At 39.5% G+C, this 25,070-nt stretch overlaps 2 protein-coding genes across 2 annotated transcripts in view; one reads left to right on the plus strand and one right to left on the minus strand.

Moving 5' to 3' along the window:
• Positions 1-3,574: 3,574 nt before the first annotated feature.
• adora3a.1 (adenosine A3 receptor a.1) overlaps positions 3,575-25,070 on the minus strand; it is a 55,137-nt gene continuing 33,641 nt past the window's right edge. The window contains exons 2-3 of the mRNA XM_079884108.1: positions 7,367-7,711; positions 3,575-4,944 (exon numbers count right to left, since the gene is read on the minus strand). Of these exons, the coding sequence (XP_079740234.1) occupies positions 4,275-4,944; positions 7,367-7,698 (1,002 nt within the window). The 5' untranslated portion in view covers positions 7,699-7,711 and the 3' untranslated portion in view covers positions 3,575-4,274. The remainder of the gene's footprint in view (positions 4,945-7,366; positions 7,712-25,070) is intronic.
• LOC307166438 (adenosine receptor A1-like) lies at positions 11,629-16,742 on the plus strand. The gene is made up of 2 exons (XM_079884798.1): positions 11,629-12,000; positions 15,166-16,742. Exons 1-2 carry the CDS (start codon positions 11,669-11,671, stop codon positions 15,845-15,847), a joined length of 1,014 nt encoding a protein of 337 aa, XP_079740924.1. The 5' UTR covers positions 11,629-11,668; the 3' UTR covers positions 15,848-16,742.

Consider the following 25,070-nt stretch of genomic DNA (forward strand, 5'->3'; position numbering starts at 1 on the left):
ACAGGAATGTGAGAGTGTAAGAAAAAGCTGCTGATTTATGTAAAGAGGAAATACAGAGGCTATATTTACTCTCTGCAAAAAACTTTCACACCTACAGATCTCTTCCGGAATAAGACTAATTTTGAGGTTTTAAATGTTCAACCTATTCAACCTATTCAACCCTTAACAAGATTGAATTGCATGTTGATATAGTCTTGTCTTAATCATGAAAAAAAGGTTGTTGATTTTCATCATTTTTTTTCATCATTGATTTTCACAGATTTTTAAATATGAGTCTCAGTGGGGTTTTTGTACAATGAAAGTTAATGGAGCCTCAAGTTATTTTGAACCCATTTTCATTAAATGGCTATCTATCAAAATATCTACTTTGCTATACTATTACTTGGGGTTACTATAAACCTTTGGAACTCTATAATGACAATTAATTAGATTTAGTTGTAATCCATGCTTAAATTTAAAAAAAATAAAACAGAAACCAAAGAATATCAATGAGTTGGAAGCTTTTGCACACATGGAATGGCCAAAGACTCCAGTAGAGGGTGTCAGAAGCTTGTAAGCGAGAGTAAAGGATTTTTTAAATGCTTTGTTAACAACAAATGACATGTACAGAATTATAACCAATATTATAACATCAAAACATAATATACTTCAGAATACAATCAGTGTTACATAAGAGAACAGAAAGAAAAAAATAAGAAATAAGGAGAGATATGGGGCATAACTACATAGATTATTATCCAAAAATGTTTAACGAGGAGCAGTAAAATTTTCTTAAAATTATTTTTTTTTAACTCAGTAACTTCTCAGAATCACTCAATTGTGTAATAAACTTTCTATGGTTTACTGATGGCTTAGTTAAAGTGTTTTCCTACAATTTTGTTCACAAAACCAGAATGTCTTGCAGGTCAGAGGGGTTTGATCATTTTAAATACAAGTGTATGAAATTCAATTTGGCCATTTATAATTATAGTGGTTACAGCCCTGCTGTGCCCGTCTGGATGAAAAGGTTTGAGGTCGGTTTTGTAAGCGGTTTGCAGTGTGCATTATAAGTGGGAACTGTTTCATAGAAATCAAGAAGTCTGAGATCGAATGAAAATTGCTTAATCCTATTTTTGGTTCCCAGAAAATTGCAAAAGTCACATTTCATTTGCATAATCATAAAAACATGAATCAAAACTAAACAAAGGAAACCTTTTTATTATAGACATAAATGACTAGCAAGAGCAGATATCCCAATGCCAACACTTTTTCAAATCATTATCAAATGATCAAAAATAAAAAAAATAAAACAATAAATCCTGCTTTATAGAGTAAATAGAGTAAAAAACAGTAATATTGTGAAATCACAACCTGTTTTTTATTGTAATGTAACTACAAAATGTAATTTATTCCTGTGATCAAAGCTGAATTTTCAGCATCATTGCTCCAGTCTTCAGTGTCACATGATCCTTCAGAAATCACTCTAATATGATTTGCTGCTCAAGATTTTTTTTTTTTTTTTATTACCTTACAGTATGTACCATGACTCATGAATGTGGTAATCAAACAGACCACAACAGTATATTTACAGTTCCTCCTACTCAGTATGAAGAATATGAGTGATTTCATTCACCTTTCTTGAAATAAGCATGAGCAGGTTTCGTCTTTACACGTTCTTGACTTCTAACTGAACACTCGTTTAAGATGGCAGGAAGGCGGCCATTATGTTTGGACCTTTTCCCTCCCTTTCATGCTTTGCTAGCAGACAACTTGTAGCAGTTTTTAAAGGCAGACAGCTGGGAAAGCTGCGTTCAAATTCAGAGATTTACTTTAGGCAATTAAACGGCATGCCACACCACAGGCGTGTGAAGGTTGCAAAGAAAATGGGCGGTATTTCGTCGTGCGACTCACCTCTGCTTCACGCCAGGAGTTCTGCCTGTATATAATATGCATATATTGTCATTAATATTGTGAATTATTTTGCAAAGCAGAAAGAGACAAAGAAGGAAATACTTACAACTTCCCCTTGCATACGAAGGTCTTTGTAAACTACAACAAATGTTCGATAAATGGAAATGCATAGGTGGAGTCCAGTGTTTTACTTTACAATGTATGATTTTGACTATTGATATTTTAATAAATAATTACATTTTTGTAAAGTAAAAAGGCAATATAAATACATGTACAAAAAACATTCATTTTATATTGCACTACTGATATTTCATTTTATTTGTCAACAAATTAACATTACTATGTTGGTAATATAGTAATTATTATGTTATTACTATTTAATTACTACGTTATTACTATGTTATACATCTTATTATGTTTATTTTACATTGTACAATTTTTATACTGCAAACACTTTGGCAATAATAATGTACAGTTTTTGTTACACTAAAAATTTAAATATTTTTTTTTATTGGTGATACTTTTAGTGTCTTCTGAATCAAACGTATTATTCTAAAAAGAACAATATGAATATTGCATAAACATTATGAAAGGCATAATGTATGACTCATTATTTTGTATGACTCATAATAAATAAATAATGTATTTCCCCCTCTTTCTTTCGTCCCGTGCAGAGCCGGTGAAGAAACTAAAGCCACGGCATGTTTGTTTGCTGTCCCTGAAGCTGAGGTAGTAGATTGAATAGTTGTGGAGTATAAAACCTCCCTTTGAGATAACTATACAATCTACTGTCTTTCTTACGGAGGCAGATTAACCAGCTGTCGACTGAAGAAACTGTGTGAAACACACTGGAGTTGAAACTGCAGATCTGTGTGTATCTACAAGCTGAGGTAGTAGGTTGTATAGTTTGTGGGAAGGAACACATCCTATTTGGATGATAACTATACAGTCTATTGCCTTCCTTGAGAGACGCAATGAGCGAGAGTAAAGACAGATCGTTCTGAACTCCAAGAGAAAGAGTTACTGGAGTGTCTTTAACCAGTCTGGATCGAATGGAAAACTTTATTTAAAGGGATAGTTCACCTAAAAATGAATATTTTGTCATCATTTAATCACTCTCAAGTTGTTCCAAACTTTATGAGTTTCTTTCTTCTGCTGAACACACAAAAAAAAAGATATTTTGAAGAATGTTGGTAACCAGTTTCTGGTCCCCATTGACATTTTTTTCATACTATGGAAGTCGAATGTTTGGTTACCGTCATTCTTCAAAATATATTTTGTGTTCGGCAGAAGCAAATGGTGAGCAAATGATGACAGAATTTTCATTTTTGGGTGAACGATCTCTTTAAAACTGCCACATAAAAACCAATATAAAGTATTAATTATAAAGATGAATTACTTTCTTAGTTTAGGAACTCTGCACTGTTTTGTTATTTTGTTGCACTACTGATATTTCACTTTATTTATTTTTTTATTCAGTTTATTTTACATTGCACAATTTTTCACAGCTATTCTGCAAACATGTTGGCAATAAAAAGTACAGTTTTTGTCATCCTAATAAAGCATAGTAAAATTGAAATAATTTTTATGGGTGATACTTTTAGTGTCTCTTCTGAATAAAGCGTATTATTCTAAAAAGAAAAATATGAATACCGTATAAACATAATGAAAGGCACAAATCATTGAATTATGTGTTTATTTATTGCACACCTCATATAAGTGGTTCAAAATAAATAAATAAAAATTCTATTTTAGTTTATCAGGAAAGGTGCAACACAAACATATAAAGTTTGATGGTTTTAAACATCACTCATATTTGCACTGTAGTACAACCATATTATTGTGCATTAAATTACACACTCCTCTATTATCCAGATTCAACTATAAGACAGGTCATGTCACCTTTATTTATAGAGCGCTTTTTACAACACTGTAAAAAATTTCTAACCTCTCCAAGTCAAAATTTTCTAGTGACTGGTCACATCTAAATTTTTTAATTGGCCCAAGTGCAATTCTTGTTGCAATAGTCTGTTAACATTGGCTCAATGAGAAATAATACGCCAGACTAATTGAAAAATTTAGATGTGATCAGTCACTAGAAATTTTTGACTTGGGGATGTAATTTTTTTTTACAGTGAATACAGATTGTTTCAAAGCAGCTTTACAGTGATAACAGGAAAATAACACATCCTACAGTTACTCTCAGACTTTGACAGTGGTGTTTGGAGGAGCCCTACTGGCACAACAGTGTAACTGCAATCTGTCAATATTAATTTAGGCCAGAAAAGCTTGAAAGGTTTGAAAAAGCAATATTGCAATTACACTCTAAGAAAATCATAAACCCCCCCTTCTTTTGGTACGTTCCACGGTACATGGAATTAAGTTCATTTAATGCCATTGACACCCACCTCTGGGCTGATTTCCCCATGAACTCGTCCATCATGGCTGTCTAAGGTATTACTAGCAGGAGCGTTTATATCTGCCTTCTGCTCTCGACCAATCACCCTCCTCCAAATCTTCCTGTACTCCTGCTTAATCTTAGGGATTTTGAAGGCATACACTACAGGGTTAACCATCGAGTTGCCATGAGAAAGGAGAATGCCAAAGTATAAAGCAATGGACGGTACATGTATATTCTGGTTATAGAATGTGATGGCTTTTATCAAGTGTAACGGCAGCCAGCAAACAATAAAAAGAGCCAAAACCAAAACCAGAGATCTGGCCAGTTTGTGTTCCTTTTGGTTATATCCACCAGTTTCAGCCGCCACTCCTGCTCTCCCCCTCGACTGTCTCCTCATTTTAAAAAAGATATAGCCATACAAAGTAATCATGACTGCCAGCGGAGGAAGAAAACAACACTCATAGATGAAGTGGACCAGGTATGAAGCAGGAATGACATCAATGAATTGACAGTCTATGGAGGTGGAATTGTAACGTGCCAGTGTGTCATGGTTGTACCATCCAAACATCGGTAAGAAGCCCAGTACAGACGCCAGTATCCAGCACACAGCGGCGGTGATCCAGGAGCGCTTCTTAGTGACTGTAGAACTGTACCTGCCAGAGAGAAATATTTCGTAAAATGAAAGATCTTTTAAAGGTGCAGTAAGCAATTTCTGAGAAACACTGTTGATATTTGAAATCAACACCAATTCAGCTCAACCTGGCAAAGACTGAGCTTCTCCTCCTCCCTGCCAATCCATCTCTACAGCACAACTTCACCATCCAGCTAGATTCATCATCAATCACCCCATCAAGGTCGGTCAGAAATCTTGGAGTAATATTGGATGACCAGCTGGCCTTCACAGACCACATTTCAAAGACAGCTCGATCATGCAGGTTTGCACTGCACAACATCAGGAAGATCAGGCCTTTCCTAACTGAGCATGCAACACAACTTCTTGTCCAGGCCCTGGTCATCTCTAGGCTTGATTACTGCAATGCTCTTCTGGGTGGACTTCCATCATGTGCAACTAAACCTCTACAAATGATTCAGAACGCTGCAGCTCATCTTGTCTTCAACGAGCCCAAAAGGGCCCACGACACTCCTCTGTTCATCTCTCTGCATTGGCTACCACTCGCTGCTCGCATCAAGTTCAAGGCATTGACGCTTGCTTACAGATCTATCACAGGCTCATCTCCCCCCTACTTTCACTCACTCCTACGAGTCTACATCCCTACCAGAAGCCTACGATCGGTCAACGAGCGACGTCTCGTGGTTCCATCACAGAGAGCCACAAAATCACTTTCCAGAACATTCTCATTCACGGTTCCATGCTGGTGGAATGATCTCTCCACCCTCATCCGGAACGCAGAATCCCTGACAACATTCAAAAGACAGCCGAAAACTCATCTCTTCCGTGAGCACTTAACCTCATAAAAAAATGTAACAAAAAAAATAATTTCTTTCCTTTTCCTTCAATCCTCCCTTATCGGGCTTATGCTACTCTGAACAATGCCTGAACTTTGTATTTTGAGCACTTCTTGCGTTGTTTTTGCCTCTTCACGATGACTTGCTTAATTTAGTCCTAAATTGTAAGTCTTAATGTAATGTAATGTAATGTAAATCAACCCAAACAAACACGCCCCTCCCTTCATTGCTCCGCCCCCAAAATGCATGAACACGCAATGCAAGACTGGATGTCTCTTTATCATAGCTGAAGCAAAGCAAAATAATGCTTCTAAAAAAATAAAGAGAAGATGTTGAATGAACAACAAGGAACAACAAAAAATGATCATACAGTACACAAGAGTAAATACAAGCAAGAGTTGGTTGTCAGTCGCCAGCAGCTCCAGACAAACAATGACACTCAAACTGTCCTGTTACTCCAGCTAACATTACAACAACAGCATATCTTGGTTCTGTGAAATACCAAAACCAATGTTACTCAACGTATGAAGCAGGAACAACACAACCTCTGCGTCTGTTTTCAGGCCTTCCTGCTTAGGTCTCTCCAGCGCTTGAAAGCTTTTCTAATTTTAGGGGCTTTCGCATCGGAGGAATCTTTTCATAGTTCCTAAAACTAATGGCGGAAGTACCCAGTTTTTGGCGTGTGGAACTATGAATGATTTTAGGCTGCAGGAACTATGAATGAACTCCTTTTAGAGTAACTAAATCAGCTCCTACTTCAGAAACCAGCACTATAGGAACTACCAGTGACGTTAGTGTTCGCTGATTGGCCAAACGCACGCGAAACACCAGCAGCCGCCATTCAATTAAAAAAAGCCGTGTACACACACAGATTATAGCCTATATATTTACTTCACAAACTAACTCTATGAACATGGATGTGATACATTGACCTCTCAACCTGCTAAGGAGAAAATCTAATGCAACTTTGAGGGGACCAAGCGAAACATGATTATGTATTTCTGCTCAGCTAGCGAGATTGGACATCAACCACATGGCAAACGCTAATACTTTTTCATATACAGTTTACTTTATTTGTATAACAGTTCTATCTAATAAAGTATTAGACAGGATTGTTAAACAGATCTTAAACTAATGAAGACGGAGAATGGGAGCGCTGTGTGATCAGGCAAAATAAAAGTCACAACCACAAGCACGGATTACATCACTTCAGAGTTACAACTAACGGTGCGGATGCAACCTCGGGGAATCACCCTGTTGGCTAGTTCCTATAACTAAGTTCCTAGTTCCTAAACCTATTGACGCAGGTCCTAAAGCTCTTCGATCATAACCCTTCTTTATCCATTGATATTCCTCTGAGATTTTCTCTTTTTGTAATGTCTCTCAGCCATCTCTCTTTCTACAGTCTTTCTTCAAATCTCCCTCTTGCTCACTCTCCTCACCTTTCATGAGTGGACACGCCCTCTACTGCTGATTGGCTACAACTAAGCATGGCAACTAAGCATACCTAAATTGCATTATATTAATTTAAAGATAAAACAAAAGCTGTTTGTGTTTTCAACTAGCTTGACGTTCATTAAAGCCAAAATCACCTGTAGGCCGACTCACCTGAGTGGTATACAAACCCTCAGGCAACGATCCACAGCAATGGCCAGAAGAGTGAGCACTGATGCTTGAAGCGGGACGATCAGGACACAGCTGATGAACAGACAGGCATAGAAAGGGATCTTCACGTGGACGTCCACAACCACAGCCAGAGGAATGGCCACGGCCCCGACCAGGAAATCTGCCATCGCCAGCGACACGATCAAGCAGAAAGTGGTGTGGTTCAGGGCTCCGCTCCTCCACACGGCCCAGATCACCAGCACATTGCCCAGACAGCATCCCACAGCGATGAGCACTTCAAGAGAGATGTAAATTATCCCTCCACCTAATACCATTGTGGTTAGAGAACTGGAAACAGGAACGTGAGAGTGTTAGAAAGAGCTGCTGATTTATGTAAAGAGGAAATAGACAGGCTGTATTTACTCTCTTCCGGGAAAATACTAATTTTGTGGTTTGATATGTTCAGTCATGACCTGTTATTTGCTAATCAAATTTTAGTTAAAGGGGGGGTGAAATGCTATTTCATGCATACTGAGTTTTTTACACTGTTAAAGAGTTGGATTCCCATGCTAAACATGGACAAAGTTTCAAAAATTAAATTGTACGTTTGAAGGAGTATTTCTGTGCCAAAAATTGTCCTTCCGGTTTGTCACAAGTTTCGGAAAGTTTTTTTCGAGTATGGGCATGTGTGACGTCAGATGTAACGGAATTTCCTTATACGGGTCCTAAGGGCACTTCTCCGGTAAGATCGCGGGCGCAAGAGCAAGAGAGCGAAAGCAGTACCTCATCTAAGCGCTCTGCTCGGCTTTAGGGAAGTCAGTGTCACCAAAGAAGTGGGTTTTTGGTTGCCAGGGCAAGACAAACCTGCACAGATTCCCAAAGAACCCAGCGTTAAGGGAATAGTGGATGCAGTTTGTTTTTCCGGGGCAAAAACGAGTTGAGCAAGACTGTTTCCCTGCATTTCGACGATGATTGTTTTATAAACAAAGCCCATATCGACGGATTTGCAGATCGTCTAATGCTTAAGGATCGAGCAGTCACAATGATAAAGGTTTGCGGTCGTGCGTTGGAACCGCAGGCGGTGAGTAAAACTGTTGAACAAATGTCTCTGTGTGTTGTTAACGTTACTAGCTCGGCGCGTTAGCACAGCTTTAGCACATCGCCCACACGGCCCGCCCCCAGCCGCTCGGTTTTTTCCGGAAAGACTCGGTACAGTCTATCTTTCACTTATAAATATAATAAAACTAAAGACTTTTTAGAGATATGAACGATGCAATACTACTCTATAGGTACTCAAGATTAACAGGAGATTGAGTGAAAATGAGCATTTCACCCCCCCCCTTTAACAAAATCCATCAAAAAAGTAAAGAAAAATCAAATAAATTCTTGTCTACTTATTTGTCACTGAAATTTTGTCTTTTTTTTGTCTTGTCTTTTTCTGTTAACAATTTATGTAAAGAGGAAATATAGAGGCTATATTTATATATTTAGAGCTATAAAACAATGTTCACACCTACAGATCTCTTCGGAAAAAGACTAATTTTGTGGTTTTAGATGTTCAACCTATTTTTTTTAGTCAATAAAATCCATTAAAAAAAAAAAAACAAATTTTCATTAACATTGCATTGCATGTTGATATAGTCAGTTTAGTCTTGTCTTAATTATGAAAAAAAGGTTGTTGATTTTTTCATCATTGATTTTCATCATTTCATCAAAGAACTAGTTTTAGAGACTGCTACAGAAAGATTTGTACCTTCATAACGAAGCTTTACAATCATAATGTACTGTACACACATCAATCAAACAACTTCATATTCTATATAACTAACAGCTGGTGGCGCTATAGGGTCAGACTGGGCATTATTTCACCCAAAAAATGAAACTTCATTTACTAACCTCATGTGGCTCCAAACCTTTGACTTTCTTCTTCTGTGAAACACGACAGATTTTTAAATATGAGTCTCAGTGGGGTTTTTTGTACAATGAAAGTTAATTGAACCTAATGTTATTTTGAACCCACTTTCATTAAATGGGTATCTATCAAAATATCTTCTTTATGCTGTACTATTACTTGGGGTTACTATAAACCTTTGGGAACTCTATAATTACAATTAATTAGATTTAGTTGTAATCCATGCATAAATTTATCCCATGCATGTGCTGAAGTTGCAAATATGGCCAAGACAAAAATAGCTCTTACAAAAGCCCAGAGAAGAAGGCTATGGCTACAAGAACATCAATAGGACAATAAAAGTTCCTAGAGACACAGCTGGCTGCATTGTTTATAAGTTTAAAATGTATTGTCCCATAGAAAACCTTCCAGGGAACTTTTTTGGACCCATGGATCAGAAGTATGTGTGGCACAAAAAAGGCTTGACTTATGACCAGAAAAACACTGTCTTCACGGTCAGAACATTGATCTACCAAAGCTTTGTTCAGGGATCAGTCCTGGCCTGCTCAGTCTCCAGATTAAAATGTCCTTGGAAATCTTTGGTGAGGTTTGAAGAAAGCAGTGGCAGAACAGAAACCAAAGAATATCAATGAGTTGGAAGCTTTTGCACACATGGAATGGCCAAAGACTCCAGTAGAGGGTGTCAGAAGCTTGTAAGCGAGAGTAAAGGATTTTTTTTAATGCTTTGTTAACAACAAATAACATGTACAAAATTATAACCAATATTATAACATCAAAACATAATATACTTCAGAATACAATCAGTGTTAAATAAGAGAACAGAAAGAAAAAAGAAGAAATAAGGAGAGAAAGGGTGCATAACTACATAGATGTTTATCCAAAAATGTTTAACGAGGAGCAGTAAAGGTACTATGAGAGTAAAGGATTCTCTACAAAAATTTACTTTTGGGAGTTGAATAATTTTGTAAATGGATGTTTACAGTAAGTTTGATTTTTTTGAACTCAGTAACTTAATGTTCTCAGAATCACTCAATTGTGTAATAATAAACTTTCTATGGTTTACGGATGGCTTAGTTAAAGTGTTTTCCTACAGTTTTGTTCACAAAACCAGAATGTCTTGCAGGTCAGAGGGGTTTGATCATTTTAAATACAAGTGTATGAAATTCAATTTGGCCATTTATAATTATAGTGGTTACAGCCCTGCTGTGCCCGTCTGGATGAAAAGGTTTGAGGTCGGTTTTGTGGGCGGTTTGCAGTGTGCATCATAAGTGGGAACTGTTTCATAGAAATCAAGAAGTCTGAGATCGAATGAAAATTGTTTAATCCTATTTTTGGTTCCCGGAAAATCGCAAAAGTCACATTTCATTTGCATAATCATAAAAACATGAATCAAAACAAATGGAACCTTTTTATTATAGACATAAATGACAAGCAAGAGCAGATATCCCAATGCCAACACTTTTTTCTTTCTTTTTCAAATCATTATTTGCCAATAGTCTAGGATCCAGTCAAAAACTATTGGCAACTCGCCTCTTGCAAAAAAAAAAAAAAAACCAACAACTTCCTGCTTTACTTGACACGAGATTAGCCACAATTTGATGCCACACGACCACAGTGGTAAACAGAGAAATTAGAGCACTTCAAATTTAGATACAACATACTTCCAGAAACTGATATTTTATATACGTACAGTACTGTTCAAAATGTCAGTTCAAAATGTATATATTTTTTATGTTTTTGAAAGAAGTCTCTTATGCTCACCCACATTCATACATTTGATGCATTCAAAAATAGAGTAAAAAACAGTAATATTGTGAAATATTTACCACAACCTGTTTTTTATTGTAATGTAACTTTAAAATGTAATTTATTCCTGTGATCAAAGCTGAATTTTCAGCATCATTACTCCAGTCTTCAGTGTCACATGATCCTTCAGAAATCATTCTAATATGATGATTTGCTGCTCAAGAAACATTTATGATTATTATCAATGTTGAAATCAGTTGTGCTGCTTCATATTTTTGTAGAAAACCGCAATACATTTTTATTCAGGATTCTTTAATGAATAGAAAGTTCAAAAGAACAGCATATATTTGAAATAGAAATCTTTTGCAATATCATAAATGTCTTTACCGTCACTTTTGAGCAATTTAATGCATCCTTGCCGAATAAAAGTATTAATTTCCTTAAAAAACAACAACAACACACTGTATACTTGCAGAATACAAGCCACATCAAAGTACTGATCAAGCAAAAAATCTTGAGTATGTGTGCGTGTGTGTGTGCATATTTGGTTCTGCATGGCTGTTTGAGAGAGTGAAGACAACTTCCTATTTTAACCACGACCATTTCAAGTAAGTTCCTGTAGAGATCTTGTGCCTTCAGTCTCCACCATGGCTGATGGTGAGAAGGTGATCTATACCTCTGTGGAGGTGCTCATCGCTGTGGGATGCTGTCTGGGGAACGTGCTGGTGATCTGGGCCGTGTGGTCGTGTCGATCCCTGAGTCAGACCACGTTCTGCTTCATTGTGTCGCTGGCGCTGGCTGATTTTCTGGTGGGATTGGTTGCTGTGCCTTTCGCAGTGATAGTTGATGGACGGCTGAAGACTAGTTTCCACTGCTGCCTCTTCATCAGCTGTGTGGTCATTGTGTTGACCCAGGCCTCCGTTCACTCCTTGTTGGCCATCGCTGTGGACCGATACCTGCGTGTTTATAAGCCTCTCAGGTTTGAACTTTTAATAGTCATGACTCGTGTTGCTTCATATTGAGAGCCAAACTGATCAAGCTTACTGATAAGGAGGAAATCAACCTTGAGCGTTTCTCAGACATGATGCACACTCATTTTTATCATACTGAATAACATGCAACCTGAAAAAAGAACTTCTTTAGATGCGAAATGGACCGCATTTGCATGTGTGTATGTTAATGTATGTTAAGAATTTATTTATTCTATAATATGCAATCAAAATAGTTCGCTCTGCCTCTAAAAAACGATGTTCTGTTTTGCCCGACATCGTTATGTTGCCATTGACCAACACAGAAAACTACATAGAGCTGGCAAAGATATTCCTCAAAAAGGAAAATTGGAGCACTTGTGGTTGCATTTTAGACATTTTGCTCCCAAATGCTTCCAGAATGTGACATTAAAGGGTTAGTTCACCCAAAAATTATAATTCTGTCATAATTTATTCACCCTCATGTGATTCCAAACCCGTAAAACTATCATTCATCATCAGAACACAAATGAAGATCTTTTTGATAAAATCTGAGAGATTTCTGTCCCTCCATTGACAGCTGCGCAACTACCACTTTGACCCTTCGAAAAGCTCATAAAGAGATTATGAAACTAATCCATATGAATTGAGCGGTTTAGTCCAAATTTTCTGAAGAGACTCGATCATTTTATATGATGAACAGTTTGAATTGAGGCTTTTATTTACAAATAAAAACTTTTGACTAATTTTCATTTTCGGGTGAACTATCCCTTTAAATTGTAATTAATTGTAATTAATTGCCAAATATATACTTTAAGTCAACAAGGGTGCAAAAATATAAAATAAATTAAGGTCAAGGTCACTTTTATTTATATAGCACCTTAAAACAACATTATGCTGACCAAGGTGCTTCACAAAAACATATTAAAAAATAAAAGTCGTACAAAAATACTAAGACTACATATACATAATTATGAAAAGGCCTGAGAAAAAAGATACGTTTTCAAGATAAGGAAGAAGATAACCTAACAAATTGAGGTAACGAATTCCACAGCTTAGGACCAAATACGGAAAAGGCTCTGTCACCTTTAGATTTCAAGCGAGACAGTGGAATGGTTAATAATTTGTCATAGGATGATCTAAGAGATCTTCGGGGAGAGTATGGACAAATAAGGTCTGAAATCTAAACTGGAGCCAGACCATGCAAGGCTTTAAATACAAAAGTTAAAACCTTATACTCAATTCTGTATTTGACCGGTAGCCAATGTAAATGTGATAAAATAGGGGTGATATGCTCATGTTTTTTCTTCCCCATTAAGAAGCGAGCTGCAGCATTTTGAACCAGTTGCAAACGCAATAGTGAAAACTGGTTTATACCGGCATACAGAGCGTTGCAATAATCAAGCCTTGTTGAAATGAAAGCATGAATGACTTTCTCTAGGTCACCAAAAGATAGAAAAGATTTCAATTTCCGTAAACCCCAAAGTTGGAAAAAACTGGCTCTGACAACAGAGTTTATTTGCTTGTCGAATTTTAACTCAGACAATAACACCCATGTTCTTTACATGAGTGCGGATATTCGCTTGCAGAGTTCTTAAACTAGAGGTCAGGCCGTCTACCAAATGGGGGGAGCCAAATAAAATAACTTCAGTCTTGTTTTCATTTAACTGAAGAAAATTTTCACCCATCCAACTCTTAATGTCAATTACACAAGCGAATTAAGCAACTGTTTTCAACATTGATAACAATCTGAAATGTTTTAAAATGATTTCTGAAGGATCATGTGACACTGAAGACTGGAGTAATGATGCTGAAAATACAGCCTTGCCATCAGAGGAATCATTTAAAAAAAAATTTATATTCAAATAGAAAACAGTTACATTAAATTGTAATAATATTTTGTAATATTACTGTTTTTTACTGTATTTTGATCAAATAAATGCAGCCTAGGTGAGCAGTAGAGACTTTCAAAATCAAAAATCGGTAACACTATAATAAGGTCTCATTTGTTAACATTAGTTAATGAATACATTTGTTACAGTGTTTATAAATCTGTGTTAATGGTAGTTAATAAAAATACAGTCATTCATTGTTTGATCATGTTAGTTCACAGTGCATTAAATAACGTTATTACATGGCTTGGTTGAATTCTAATGTAGAATGCGGTCTGTTATTTCTTGGTAAGAGACCGCTGCCAGAGAATGTCTAATAAGTGGAGAACTTCCACTCTCAGTACACTTCCGGCTTCTGAACTGGTTGCAGTTCCACTCTGGCTCCATATAAGGCCGCTCACAGGATGAGTGCAGAATGAATGGAGGTCTATGGCGCTATACCGCTCAAAATCCACTTTTCTAAGGATATAATTTTTTGTCTAGTAATTTGAATGTTGTATTCAAAAGGAGATGCAAAGAAATTACATATTGCTGGGTGTTAGATTTTTTAGAGTCACTTATTTGCTTTAAAAAGTCTTTTTTGTCAATGCAATGACGTCATACACATCGTACGACCAGAGATAGTGCTTTACGGCAATCCTTCAGTCACTTTGGTGCTTTCGCGCTCTGCACTTTCTTTTCTCTCGAGGCATCGACAACACAGCTGACACAGGGAAACACACAACACAGCTGACACAGGGAAACACACGTGCTAGAAGAGTTTTTGTTTTGTTGTTTTAAAAGACCACGCCGAAAATACACACACACACACACACGATGCCATCAAGCGGTATCTCTGGTCGTAATCAATCCTTCACTGACCAATCAGCGTTCATTAGCAGAATGCTAGCGTGTTATGGGCAACAACAACTCAACCTGTAAGAAATCGAAAGGACATAAGTACTCGTTCATTCAACTTTCGACCTATAACCCATGTTGAACTTGCAAAACCTACAATCAAATCTGAGATTTCTCAATGGCAATCGGGTGAAAGAGACAAATTTAGCCGTCTAGCTCCATAGACTCCCATTCATTTTGCACTCATGGGCGATCGATTAATAAAGATTAATAAATGCTTTAAAAATATTGTTCATTCTTAGTTCATGTTAACTAAAGTTGTTAACATTGACTGATGAAACATTATCTTACCAAACCCAAACTTTTGAAAGGCAGTGTGTATATATATGTACATACATACACAGTACCGTTGAAGATATATAAAGATAATTTCTCATTGATTTTCAGGTACAGAGGATCAGTCAAAAAGCAGCATTTGTGGGCCGCGGTCACTGTTTGTTGGCTCTCTGCTTCTATACTAGGCTTCATGCCCATGTTCGGATGGCACAACAAAAACACCACAACAAGAGAAAACTCCACTATTACATGTCACTTCATCACGGTTATATCCATGTCGTACATGGTCAACTTCAACTTCCTCGCTTGCATCCTACCACCCACCATCATCATGATGGCCCTGTACTTGTTACTCTTCAATATGATATCCAAACAGCTGAGAAAGGAGGTCGGGCGCCCCGTGGAGTCCAGGTCGTTTTACCGTAAGGAGCGGAGACTGGCCAATTCTCTGGCTTTGGTACTGGTTCTGTTTGTCGTTTGTTGGCTCCCACTGCACATAATAAACACGCTTGAGTATTACAAACTTGTCAAAGTGCCCACTGTCGCCTTTCACATCTGCATCCTCCTCTCTCACGCCAACTCCGCAGTTAACCCCATAGTGTACGCTTTTAAGGTCCCTAAGATTAAGAAGGCATATAAAAGCATCTTGACGAAGCTGACAAGCACGGAGCAGAAGGAAGATCAGAGCAGTCAGACTTTGGAAAATATTGCCAGCAGCAACTCAAACAGCATCGTCAGGTGTACCATGAAAATAAACCCACAGGTGGTTTTAGCCACCAATCAGAACGGTTAGCATGAGTCTGTTCTCACGCACAAGAAGTAGAGAGACCAGGGCTAGAATTACACAGACAAAAGTTCAATTATACAAATGGTCTGCCGCTTTTGCATAGCTTGTGCTTGCTATTTAAAAATGATCTGAAACTTTCCTATCTGGCAGCTCCAGTAAGATGTATCTTGAACGCTGTCATGGAAACTTATGTATAAGCCTTAATTAAACAATTTAATAATCAATTAAAAAGGAATTTATAATAATTGTATTGTATGATATTACGCTGTACCCACATTGGACCATTGGTGTGGAAAATAGATGGAAACTGAATTTGAGGAGGTAGATAAGGTCTATTATTACAATTTACACAGTTTACACTTGTTAAAACTGCAATGACAGTCATGGGTGTAAGAGAATACACATCACTTAAATTAAACTATAAGTCATTGGTTCTTAAGAATACACAGACAATAGTGAGTGATTCAACCCATGTTTTATTTCCAATGTATCAACTTCTGCCATCAGGAAAGCATTATAGAGTCCCACTTTGTAAGAGCAACCGTTACAAAAAAAAAAATTCCTGTATCTATTAATAATTTAAACAGTAAGATGAAGTCATTGTTATCAATTCTTTTTATGTTTTAATTATTATTATTTTGTTTATTTTTCTCCCCCTTTAAAAAGTAAAAAAAAATAAAAAAATTATTGTCTACTTATTTGTCACTGAAAATAAAGACAAATTTTGTCTTTTTTTGTCTTGAGTTTTTCTGTTAACAATTTATGTAAAGAGGAAATATAGAGGCTATATTTATATTTAGAGCTATAAAAAAAATGTTCATACCAACAGATCTCTTCCGGAAAAAGACTCATTTTGTGGTTTTTATATGTTCAACCTATTTTTTAGTCAATAAAATCCATTTAAAAAAAAGATTTAGTTTTTTGTTTTCGTTAACAAGATTGCATTGCATGTTGATATAGTTTAGTCTTGTCTTAATCATGAAAAAAAAGTTGTTGATTTTTTCATCATTGATTTTCATCATTTCATCAAAGAAATTAAAACTAGTTTTTGAGACTGTTGCATGGATTACAACTAAATCTAATTAATTGTAATTATAGAGTTCCCAAATGTTTATAGTAACCCCAAGCAATAGTATAGCATAAAGAAGATATTTTGATAGATACCCTTATTATAAAAATGGGTTCAAAATAACATGTGGCTCCATTAACTTTCATTGTACAAAAAAACCCATATTTAAAAATCTGTTGACATGTGTGTGCATAAATTTATCCCATGCATGTGCTGAAGTTGAGTAGAAAATATGGCCAAGACAAAAAAGCTCTTACAAAAGCCCAGAGAAGAAGTGTCACGGTTTATGAATTTGCTGTCTACTTTCTCGTCTTTTTGTTCATCCTTCAGAAATCATTCTAATATGCTGATTTGATACTCAGTTATTATCAATGATGGAAACAGTTGTGCTGTTTAATATATTTTTTTGGAATACTTTTTTCAGGATTCATTGATGAGTAAAACGTTAACAGCATTTATTCATAAAAACAGCATTTATTCAAAATAAAAACATTTCTAACAATATAAATCGTTACCATCACCTTTTATCAATTTAACGCATCCTTGTTGAATTAAAGTACTAATTTCTTAAAAAAAAAAAAGTTATTGTTCCCAAACTTTTGAACGGTAGTGTATATTGTTACAAAAGATTTCTATTCTAAATAAATACAGTTCTTTTTAACTTTTTATTCATCAAATAATCCTGAAAAAAGTATCTCAGGTTATAAAAAAAATATTAAGCAGCACAACAGTTTCCAACATTGATCATAAATCAGCATATTAGAATGATTTCTGAAGGATCATAAGACACCAAAGACTGGAGTACTTGCTGATGAAAATTCAGCTTTGCATCACAAAAATAAATTACATTTTAAAATATATTAAAAAAGAGAACCATTATTTTAAATTGTAATAATATTTCATAATATTACTGTTTTTTTTTGTTTTTTTTTTGTTTTTTTAACTGCAGGCTTGAAGAGACTTCTTTCAAAAACATTAAAAATAGTAACGTTTCCAAACTTTTGACTGGTACTGTATGTCTACCTGGATGACATATTGATTTTTTCTTCGTCTCTCCAGGAACACGTTCAGCACGTCAGACAAGTGCTTCAGAGGTTGCTAGAGAATGGGCTTTTTGTCAAGGCGTAGAAATGCGCTTTTCATGCACAGTCTGTTCCTTTCCTAGGTTATATCGTCTCTTCTGAGGGAGTGCGTATGGATCCTGACATGGTTAAGGCTGTGATAGATTGGCCAAGTCCAGATTCCCGTAAGGCCCTACAGAGGTTTCTGGGGTTCGCCAACTTCTATCTGCGTTTCATTCGCAACTTCAGTCAACTAGCCTTGACCTCCCCCAGAACGACATTCAGGTGGTCCGATACAGCCGAGGCTGTATTCGCCAACCTCAAAAGTCGCTTCGTTTCGGCTCCCATCTTAGTCGCCCCTGGTCCCTCACGTCAGTTCATGGTGGAGGTCGAAGCGTCAGAGATGGGGGTAGGTGCAGTTCTCTCCCAACGCTCTACCGGAGACGACAAGATGCATCCTTGCGTGTTTTTTTCCCACTGTTTATCACCTGCCGAATGTAACTATGACATTGGTAACACAGAGTTGTTGGCCGTCAAGTTGGCGTTGGAGGAGTGGCGTCATTGGTTAGAAGGGTCAGGGGTACCTTTTATCGTTTGGACTGATCATAAGAACCTTGAATATATTAGATCTGCTTAAAGACTCAACTCTAGGCAGGCTCGATGGGCACTTTTTTTTCTGACCTTTTGACTTATCTCTCTTGTACCGCCCGGGGTCCAAAAACATCAAACTCGATTCCTTATCTCGTATTTTTGATCCATCCGAACGCCCGGTTACTCCGGAGCGCATTTTACCCGAGAAAGTAGTTATCTCCACACTCACATGGGAGGTTGAATCGAAGGTCAAGACGGCCTTTGAGGGGGTAACGCCTCCACCCGGTTGCCCACTGAGTCGATTGTTTGTACCCGAGGAGTTACGGTCCGAAGTTATACGATGGGGCCATTGGTCCAATGTGGCTTGTCATCCAGGAGTAAACCGCACCAGCTGTTTAGTAAAGCAACAATTCTGGTGGCCATTAATTGCTCGCGACATTCACAGTTTTGTTTTGGCTTGCTCAGTTTGTGCCATTGGTAAGACGTCTAACCGACCTCCTGATGGGTTACTCCAATCGCTGTCTGTCCCTTCGAGACCCTGGTCCCACCTAGCGCTAGATTTTGTCACCGCCCTCCCGCCCTCTAATGGCATGACGGTTGTTTTAACCGTAGTGGACCGGTTCTCGAAGGCGGCACATTTCATTCCCTTGCCCAAATTACCCTCTGCCAAGGAGACAGCGGTGACTGTCGTAGATCACGTCTTTCGTTTACATGGCCTCCTGATGGACGTGGTCTCCGACAGGGGGCCCCAATTTGTGTCCAAATTCTGGCAGGAGTTTTGTAGATTACTAAGAGCTACAGTCAGTCAGTCTTCGGGTTATCATCCCCAGAGCAATGGTCAAACCGAGCCAGCCAACCAAGATTTGGAGAGAGTGTTGCGATGTTTGGTGTCCAAGAATCCTTCATCCTGGAGCCAACAACTTTCTATGGTTAAGTACGCACATAACTTCTCTTTGGCTCTCAACGAAGGCGGTCGCATTTTCTTCCCCTCCTCTCCCTTACCTCCCCTGCTTTGCTCCTCTTGTCTCGTCTAGTCTACTGTCTTGTACTTTGAGAGACTCTCTCCGCACTGCTCTCCAAACTAAGAAATTATGGATTTGATCAACTGGTCTCTCAACGCAATTGACACCATCTTCTCGACGAGAAGCTTGGGTTCGGGGGAACCTGACTGCCCTGCCGGAACGTTCGCAGCTGGCTACACGATGGACGCGTGGGAGAGGTGGCGGGTCGTGTGTCTGGCGGCTCTTTCCGTGGAGGACATTGAAGATATCTACCTATTCGGAACCATGATAACAGGTTTTCTGCTGTTTGGATTAGGCATTGCCCTGGTTTATCGAGGAATTAAGAAGACGGTGACAGCTGTCCAAAACCCCACAAGGCTGCCCGTCATGATTGAAGCAGTGGGCAGAGCTGTCAGCACTCAGACTGTGACTATGAACCACAATATGGATAACATCATGGAGAAGCTCACAGCTTTGCAAAGGCAAATGGATCGTTTCGGAGACCCAAATGGACCAGGAGCTGTGTAAATTGGAATGCGGCTACTCGTCCCAAGACCAAACAACCCCAATCTTATCTGCTTTCGGCCCCCCTCTACCAGCACTGGCCTTGGCCGAGGCTGCTGCTGCAACAACAACTCCCCCGGAAAAGCACTGCAGCGAGACGCTCTTGCGTTCCTTCCCCCACTCCCCACAGACACCTGCTGATTGTTGACTCTGTCTGGGACCTGATCAAGGTTGTCTCCATGGCAACTGCTGTGTATCGCTATGACATCCTGTGGACTGAGGCACCTAGATTGGGATGCCAGGCATAGCGACTCTCCAGGCCTACACATACACGAACTCTTACATATATACAGATATGCAATCACCCCCCCCCCCCCCCCCCCCACACCTCATCCCACGCCTTCGACGCTTTGTACCACCAGTCTGACAGGCGGGTCTGTGACCAGCGCCGAAAATGGCTGCAGGACCGGATGGCTGCTTGCCTGTGCTGGGTTACCTCCACCCCCCACTCCCCTCCCCTGTTGCAAGTCTTGTGTGTTCATGTTGTAGAGTGTACTGATTATGTGCTAATGTTGCTGAGGTGTTTTTTTCCTGTTCCCAAACTGTACTCCTTACAGGAGCATAGTCTGGGGGTTGCTTTTTTTTCTCCTCACCTCTCCTCATGTTATGCTGTATTTTTTCCTCAATGCTCTGTCTTCCTGTTCTGTCTACCCCCTTGTCATATTGTATGTATGTTTGTATGGACAGGTTGATGGCTAATTTCGCTGGTACTTGTGACTAAGTGACAATAAAGGCTACTACTACTACTACTACTACTACTAACTCATTACCAGTGTCATCCACGGGCCTCTCTCCGGTTGAGTGTAGTCTAGGGCAGTGGTTCCCAATCCTGTCCTGAAGGCACCCTAACACTGCACATTTTCTTTGTCTCCCTAATCAAACACACCTGATTCAACTCATCAGCTCATTAACCCATGTGATAATGAGCTGATGAGTTGAATCAGGTGTGTTTGATTAGGGAGACAAAGAAAACATGCAGTGTTGGGGTGCCGTCAGGACAGGTTTGGGAACCACTGGTCTAGGGTACCAGCCACCAATTTTTCCGAGTCTGGAATCCGAAGTCGCGGTCCCCTCTGCTCACGCCTTCGTCCAGAGGTGCCACCACACGTGGACCAGAGCCCGTGAGACTCTGCTCCAGGTGGGGGCGCGCACTAAGGCTAAGGCCGATCACCACCCGTATACGTCGTGGGTCAAAAAGTGTGGCTTCAACCAAGAACATTCCGCTCCGCTCCGTGTCTAATAAGTTACCTCCCAAATTCATCGGCCCGTTCACTGTCACCAAGATCCTTAGTCCGGTGGCAGTCCGACTCAAACTCCCTCCGGCGTACAGGAGAATTCATTCCGTTTTTCATGTTTCCAAATTGAAACCTGTATTTCATTCTCACCTTAATATGCCGGCCCCGGTTCCCCCACCGCTGCGACTCGCAGACGGGGAACCCACGTATTCGGTCAATCGTATTCTGGACTCGAGACGGAGGGGACGCGGATTTCAGTACCTGGTGGACTGGGAAGGTTACGGTCCGGAGGAGAGAAGTTGGGTTCCTGCTAGGGACATTCTGGATCACTCCCTTATTGATGATTACAATCAACAGGTAAGTTCTTCCGGGAGCGCCAGGGACGTTCCTAGGGGGAGGGGTACTGTCACGGTTTATGAATTCGCTGTCTCCTTTCTCGTCTTGTGTTGTGTGTGTGTGTGTGTGTGTGTGTGTGTGCATGTGGGCGGGGTCGCTGATCAGCACACCAGCTGCAGCTGATCGGCGAACCCTACTTAGTCCCTCTGTTGTCACCTTGTCTTTGTCAGAGCGTTGTGGATGTTCCCGTGTGTTCCTGCCTGTCTCCAGTTCCCGTGTGTCGTTCGTTTCCTGCACTCCTGTCATTCACGCTGTCTACTTCCTGGTCTCCGGTCTCCGATCCATCTCCGTTTTCCCCAGACTGCTATCGTCATCTTCATCATCTTCATCATCACCGGAGAGATTGGGTTTGTCGTCAGCATCCCTGTGCTGCCAAGTGTCTTCATACCGGACTACAACTCATCATCACTCTCCCTCTGTCTGACCAGCTCTCTAATAAACATATATTTTACTTGCACTTGAATCCTCTGGTTATTATCCTGACAAGAAGGCTATGGCTACAAGAACATCAATAGGACAATAAAAGTTCCTAGAGACACAGCTGGCTGCATTGTTTCTAAGTTTAAAATGTATTGTACCATAGAAAACCTTCCAGGGAAATTTTTTGGACCCATGGATCAGACGTATGTGTGGCACAAAAAAGGCTTGACTTATGACCAGAAAAACACTGTCTTCACGGTCAAGTCAATGATCCCAAATCTACCAAAGCTTTGTTCAGAGATCAGTCCTGGCCTGCTCAGTCTCGAGATTAAAATGTCCTTGAAAATCTTTGGTGAGGTTTGAAGAAAGCAGTGGCAGAACAGAAACCAAAGAATATCATTGAGCTGGAAGCTTTTGCACACAAGGAATGGCCTTTAAAATTTACTTTTGGGAGTTGAATAATTTTGTAAATGGATGTTTAAAGCCAGTTTGATTTTTTGAACTCAGTAACATTATGTTCTCAGAATCACTCAGTTGTGTAATAATAAACTTTCTATGGTTTACTGATGGCTTAGTTAAAGTGTTTTCCTACAATTTTGATCACAAACCAGAATGTCCTGCAGGTCAGAGGGGTTCGATAATTTTTAAGTGTATGAAATTCAGTTTGGCCATTTATAATTATCATAGTGGTTACAGCCCTGCTGTGCCCGTCTGGATGAAAAGGTTTGAGGATTTTGTGGGATGTTTGCAGTGTGCATTATAAGTTGGAACTGTTTCATAGAAACCAAGAAGTCTGAGATCGCATGCAAATTGCTTAATCCTATTTTTGGTTCCTGGAAAATTGCAAAAGTCACATTTCATTTGCATAGTCATAAAACCATGAATCAAAACTAAACAACTGGACATGTTTTTCTTCAAAATAAAGTGCACTGATGAATCATGCACAATAAAACCAAGAACATGCACTTCAATTTTATAGATACAACATACTTCCAGAAAATGATATTTTATATACATACAGTACTGTTCAAAATGCCAGTTCAAAATATATATATTTTTTATGTTTTTGAAAGAAGTCTCTTATGCTCACCCACATTCATACATTTGATGCATTCAAAAATAGAGTAAAAAACAGTAATATTGTGAAAAAAAAATTTTTTTCCAACTTATTAAGTAGAATTTTGAATTTTTACAACAACAGGTGACATCATACAGTGAACAAAATAAACAGTACAGTGGGATTGGAATGTCACCTGCCACCGGTCCCCTACCTACCCACGAACCAACCCATCACAGGCCCAAATGCACACACACACACACACACACACACACACACACACGCCCACACACACACACGCACGCACACACACACCCTTAGAAACACAAGTATAACTGAAGTGCATTGGCTGTATGATAACTAAAAGGGTGCCTGCGTTGTCACAATGGCTTTGACCATGGGGGGCACAGTTCAATGGTGATCAGCCAGCATCTTTCTCCAATGTCCATAAACAAAACTTAATAAAAATGCTAACATCAACCATAAAATCAAACACTAACATTGACAGTGAAAAAAGTAATAGGCTGCAAAAGGATGTAGCGCGTACATACACCCATCCACACACACGCACCCGCACACGCACACACATACACATACACCCTTATAAACACAACCATAACTTAAGTGCATTGGCTGTATGATAACAAAAAGGGTGCCTGCGTTGTCACAATGGCTTTGACCCGGGGGGGCACAGCTCAAATGTTAATCAGACAGCATCATTCTCCAGTGCCCGTCAACAAAGCTTAACAAAAATGCTAACATCAACCACAAAATCAGACATTAACATTGACAGTGAAAAAAGTAATAGGCTGCAAAAGGATGTAACGCGTGCACACCCACCCGCCCCACACATCCCACCCCACCCCACACACACATACGCACGCACCCACATACACACATACCCTTATAATCACATAAGCATAGTTGAAGTGCATAGCAACACTATGCGTTGGTCCACATCAATAACGCCCAGGCCAAACAAAGAGTCAAATCAAGTGTACCAGTTGAACACTAGTCATGATACCGACCGGGGCTAGTAGAGCCATTGAAGTACGGAACATAATGCACCAACAGCAGCTCAACAAACAGTGAAGCAAGGGGGTTAGCGTGCCTTAGTCGGCCAGGAACTAATAGTAGACCGCAGCCGAGGGTCCTCAATTTACAGTAGCCCTTGGAAAGGGAGAGAGGCTGGCAACAACCAGCCATTCGTACAGTTTTAACTCAACCGCCACAGCGCTAGGCATGTTCTCCGTCCACCGTGGGCCCCGAATTGCGTCGACGCTGGGAAGCGATGAAGTCCTGAGCGGCCTTTGGGTAAGGGAGATGGCGTCGCGGTCCGTCTTCGGGCCTGATGAACAGCCTGGCAGGGAAAAGGAGAGTTGGTCTAAGGCCCAGGTCGTATAATTGCTTCACCACAGCCCGGTATTCAGAGCGTTGTTCGGCCACTTCAGGAGAGTAGTCCTCGAATATGTGGATCTGAGCACCCCTGTAGTTTAGTTTGCCCCGTAGCCGTCTAGCTTCACGCACTACCAACTCCCACTCTTGAAACTTAAGGAAGCGAATGACAACGGACCGGGCTTTGCCGCCCGGTCCCGGTTTTGGAACTAGTGAGCGGTGGGCTCGGTCGAGTTCAGGGGCAGAGTTCAGTATTTGGTCGCCGAGAACCTCCACTAAGACTCGAGAGAAAAAAGCCGTAGGTTGAGCACCTTCAATGTTCTCTGGGAGGCCCACTATCCTTATGTTGTTTCTTCTAGAGCAGCCTTCCAGGTCAACAAGCTTGGCCCGTAGTCTAGCGTTAGCTTCGGATACCGCGGCCAGCTCGGCTTCCATGGCCT

The sequence above is a fragment of the Squalius cephalus genome (assembly GCF_949319135.1).
Source record: "Squalius cephalus genome assembly, chromosome: 10".
Classification (NCBI taxonomy): domain Eukaryota; kingdom Metazoa; phylum Chordata; class Actinopteri; order Cypriniformes; family Leuciscidae; genus Squalius; species Squalius cephalus.

Bases quoted from the DNA above. Each gene is read 5' to 3' on its own strand.
- LOC307166438 (XM_079884798.1), top strand. From the start codon at position 11,669: ATGGCTGATGGTGAGAAGGTGATCTATACCTCTGTGGAGGTGCTCATC. The intron at 12,001-15,165 runs GTTTGAACTTTT...ATTGATTTTCAG, and splicing joins CGTGTTTATAAGCCTCTCAG to GTACAGAGGATCAGTCAAAA.